Below are 5000 nucleotides of genomic sequence, written 5' to 3'. Positions count from 1 at the left end.
CTAAACAGGACTAAACAGGACTAAACCAGGACTATAACAGGACTAAACCAGGACTATAACAGGACTGAACCAGGACTATAACAGGACTAAACCAGGACTAAACAGGACTAAAACAGGACTAAAACAGGACTATAACAGGACTGAACCAGGACTAAACCAGGACTATAACAGGACTAAACCAGGACTAAAACAGGACTAAACCAGGACTATAACAGGACTATAACAGGACTGAACCAGGACTATAACAGGACTAAACCAGGACTAAAACAGGACTGAACCAGGACTAAACCAGGACTATAACAGGACTGAACCAGGACTAAACCAGGACTATAACAGGACTGAACCAGGACTATAACAGGACTGAACCAGGACTAAAACAGGACTAAACCAGGACTAAAACAGGACTAAACCAGGACTATAAACAGGACTATAACAGGACTGAACCAGGACTATAACAGGACTGAACCAGGACTAAACCAGGACTATAACAGGACTGAACCAGGACTATAACAGGACTGAACCAGGACTATAACAGGACTGAACCAGGACTAAACCAGGACTATAACAGGACTATAACAGGACTGAACCAGGACTATAACAGGACTAAACCAGGACTATAACAGGACTGAACCAGGACTATAACAGGACTAAACCAGGACTAAAACAGGACTAAACCAGGACTATAACAGGACTGAACCAGGACTATAACAGGACTAAAACAGGAACCAGGACTATAACAGGACTGAACCAGGACTATAACAGGACTGAACCAGGACTAAACCAGGACTATAACAGGACTGAACCAGGACTATAACAGGACTATAACCAGGACTATAACAGGACTAAACCCAGGACTATAAACAGGACTAGGACTATAAACAGGACTAAAACCAGGACTATAACCAGGACTATACAGGACTGAACCAGGACTATAACAGGACTGAACCAGGACTATAACAGGACTGAACCAGGACTAAACCAGGACTATAACAGGACTATAAAGGACAGGACTAAACAGGACTATAACAGGACTAAACCAGGACTAAACAGGACTGAACCAGGACTATAACAGGACTAAACCAGGACTAAAACAGGACTAAACCAGGACTATAACAGGACTGAACCAGGACTATAACAGGACTAAAACAGGACTAAACCAGGACTATAACAGGACTGAACCAGGACTATAACAGGACTGAACCAGGACTATAACAGGACTAAACCAGGACTAAACCAGGACTAAACCAGGACTATAACAGGACTATAACAGGACTGAACCAGGACTATAACAGGACTAAACCAGGACTAAACCAGGACTATAACAGGACTGAACCAGGACTATAACAGGACTAAACCAGGACTAAAACAGGACTAAACCAGGACTATAACAGGACTGAACCAGGACTATAACAGGACTATAACAGGACTGAACCAGGACTATAACAGGACTAAACAGGACTATAACAGGACTGAACCAGGACTATAACAGGACTGAACCAGGACTAAACCAGGACTAAACCAGGACTATAACAGGACTGAACCAGGACTAAACCAGGACTATAACAGGACTAAACCAGGACTATAACAGGACTAAACCAGGACTATAACAGGACTAAACCGGGACTAAACCAGGACTATAACAGGACTGAACCGGGACTAAACCAGGACTATAACAGGACTGAACCAGGACTAAACCAGGACTATAACAGGACCAAAGCCATGATAGTGTTTTTAAACCTGAAATGTTTTATTTTGTTAAATGTAAACACAGAATGAGAAAAGCACAAAACTCTAAAACTCAAGAGCCGCACTTCAGAAACCAGACCAGGACTTCTGAATATGTAGGATTTAATATTATTATTATTATTATTTTATTTTAATATTCTTGTGAGTGGAGAGGGGGAAGTGTTCTGTCCACAGTTTATATGAACAGACATCGCTAACACGCTAATGCGCTAACCTGCTAGGGTCATGCGCTAACGTGCCAGCAAACAGGAAGTGAGTGAATCGACTCGTTTGAACGGTTCTTTAACATGAAATGAATCTTTTTCTGTATAATTTGTGTGTTTATCATCGACTGTAAATGATTTTGCTGCGAGTCACACGAGCGGCAGAGGAGTTTATTAAAGTTTATTATTTTAGTGTTTTCTTTGGATCTTTCCAGAAGGTAAACACACTCCAGTCTCAGTTTGAAGCGTTTTAAACAGATCTGAGCCTGGATCAGTTTATTGAAACACTTTGGCTTCTGTCTCTTAAATAAATACGATGAGAGACTCTTTTTGAACCGACTCCTTTCCGCGAGGTCGCTCCCGCTAACTTGCTAAGCGCCCGCTCCCCGCTAAACCAGCGGCGCGGACAGGAAGCGGCGTTACCGTAAACAGCCTCGCTCCTGATTGACTTTTCATTGCTGTAATAGCTTCCAGCCTCACTGAGCTTCATTTGACTGGAGCCAAACGCTGAATTCTTCTTTATACGTCTGAGACAAACAACAGCAGCTGCGCTCAGCGGAGAACTGAACCACGTACCCTGTGGTGTTTCATCTTTAGAGCTGAAATCAGAGCTAAAGCTGAGTCTGTGTGACGCCGTCTCACCGCAGGGCGAACGCTCAACACACTGTGACACACGAGGCCAAAACAACAGAGTTTTGTAAAACTGAATCAGACTAAAGTGAAAGTATTTTTAAATCCAGAATGTTTGAAGTGTGAGTCTCAGGATGTTCGTTTGCTTCACTGTTTTTACCCTCAGGGCTTTTCACGTGGAAATTAACCCGGATGCCCTCCCACACCCCTCCTCCCGTTTATCTGTGCTCTTTTTGTGTTTGGCTCAGATCAGGGAATAGAACCACTAACCTGCAGGCTCCACACAGATTAGACTTTTCCTGTACTGTTCATGATTTCACTGTATATTTTTATATTAAACTGGTGATAAACCTTCACATGTTTGTATTCAATTATTTTCAGCCAATCACAAGTCACGACCTGCATCTCTCCACCAATCAGAGCGAAGAGTCAGTTATAATATTATATATTATTATAACTTATTTATAACAGTCTATCAGTGAGTCCTGGTCTAAATCCTGGTCCAAGCCCTGGTCCAGACTCCAGACCCCGTTTGAGCCTCAGTCCAGCTGTGAACCCAAAGACTCTGTTTACAGCACCTCACATGTGTTTGTGTCAATACTGAGGCACAGGGAGGAAACACCAGCAAGACCTGGTTTAGACCTGGTTTAGACCTGGTTTAGTCCTGGTTTAGTCCTGGTTTAGACCTGATTTAGTCCTGGTTTAGTCCTGACTCATATGTGTGTTTTTGTGTGGTCTGCTGGAGGTGATGACAGTGAAGCGCTACACAGTACTTACAGAGTACACAGTACTTCAAGTACTTCAGAGTACACAGTACTTCAGTGGGCATGTTGCTGTGTCAGAGAAAAGTATTTTCAGATTTTTTCCTCGAGTCTGAGTCCTCCCCTCTGCGACTCGAGGCACTGCTCTGTCTGAAGCTCTGTCACTCAAGTTGACTTGAATCTGAGTTTTATTTTTTCAATCTGAAGGACCTGACTGACCTGAGCTCCAACAGAGATCTGACCTGACCTGACTGACCTGAGCTCCAACAGAGATCTGATCTGACCTGACTGACCTGAGCTCCAAGAGAGATCTGACCTGACTGACCTGAACTCCAACAGAGATCTGACCTGACCTGACTGACCTGAGCTCCAACCGAGATCTGACCTGAGTTGTTAAACACGTCACTCTAATAACACCACACTCACAAGTTAGCCTTAGCATTAGCGTGAGTGTTAGCATTAGCATTAGTGTTAGCGTTAGCATTAGCATAAGCTAATGTTTTTCAGTTTCTTTCACTTTTCGTGTCAAATCAAACTGAACAGAATCATGAACGTTCTGATCACAGGAAATGAAAATGTGACATTTAAATCACTCTTGTGTTTTTCTTGAGATTTTAAACTAAACTAAAACTTTTCATGCGTAACTTGTGTCACCGTGGTATTCATATATAATGTTAATAATATTCCACCATAGACATCCAAGCAGAACACCCCCAGTGTGATGTCAGTGTGAAATTCAATCTATCATTTATTTAGCAATTATTTTTTTAAATTCTCAAACAGCATGAAGAGCTCTGAACACACTCAGGGTTTAAGACTCTTTATTCAGCAATTCTGTTTCACACTTTTGAAGAAAAAATAAATACATTCCAAGTTTACAGTAAATAGAGATAATCTGTTAGAATTCAGAAATAAATACAGTTTTGTTTAATTTAATAAAATAAATAAATGTCCAAATGTTTAAACAAAAGTTCACTGAGACTCTCTGAGACTCACTGAGATATAAATAAAAATACTAATTCTGAAACATCTAAAATTCATGACAAATAAACAGAAAGCTCAGCTCCTGAAATATTTTGCTAATTTCTCCAAATCTGTGCCAGACACATTTAAATCCTCCCTGCAGCGCCTGAATGTCTCTGCAGCTCTGACCTCTGACAAACAAAACATCCTCAAACCTGCAGGAATCACCGAGTACAAGATCTGAGAAGAACAGTCTGAAGAACAGGTCTGATTCAACACCACCACCACAACACTGAGGAACATTCTAGACAATGTAATGTAACATCTCCATGGAAACAAACAGGTCTTGGACTATTATATAAATGTAAAACTAGTTCATGTCTTCAATCTCTCCAGAAGAAATCTCCTCAGCAGCAGACGAGAGGTCGGAGGAGAAGAAGGAGGAGGTGGAAGACGGAGGAGGAGCTGAGGAGGAGATGAAAGAGGAGCTGGAGGGGCTGTCGGTGAGCATAGAGAGCAGAGACCTCTGGGTGGGAGGAGTCTGAGTTTTAGCTTTGAGTTTCTCTCTGAAAGAAAATAAAAACAAACAAACATCAGATATTTGAAGGTAGTTAAAGCCCCACTGTGTCACATTTAGCCCGAAAAAGTTCAAATAAAAATGTAAAATAAAATAAAACATTTGAACGTAAAGTAGTTT

General features: G+C 41.6%; 1 protein-coding gene across 1 annotated transcript in view; it reads right to left on the bottom strand.

The window, feature by feature from the left end:
• Positions 1 to 4144: 4144 nt before the first annotated feature.
• LOC129408172 (uncharacterized) overlaps positions 4145 to 5000 on the bottom strand; it is a 10359-nt gene continuing 9503 nt past the window's right edge. The window contains exon 5 of the mRNA XM_055151214.1: positions 4145 to 4869. Coding sequence (XP_055007189.1) covers positions 4674 to 4869 — 196 coding nt within the window. The 3' untranslated portion in view covers positions 4145 to 4673. The remainder of the gene's footprint in view (positions 4870 to 5000) is intronic.

This window comes from Boleophthalmus pectinirostris, unplaced genomic scaffold, assembly GCF_026225935.1.
Source record: "Boleophthalmus pectinirostris isolate CB_2022bp ecotype Guang Dong unplaced genomic scaffold, ASM2622593v1 HiC_scaffold_15, whole genome shotgun sequence".
NCBI classification, from domain to species: Eukaryota; Metazoa; Chordata; class Actinopteri; order Gobiiformes; family Gobiidae; genus Boleophthalmus; species Boleophthalmus pectinirostris.
This window is presented reverse-complemented; position numbering and strand designations above follow the sequence as displayed.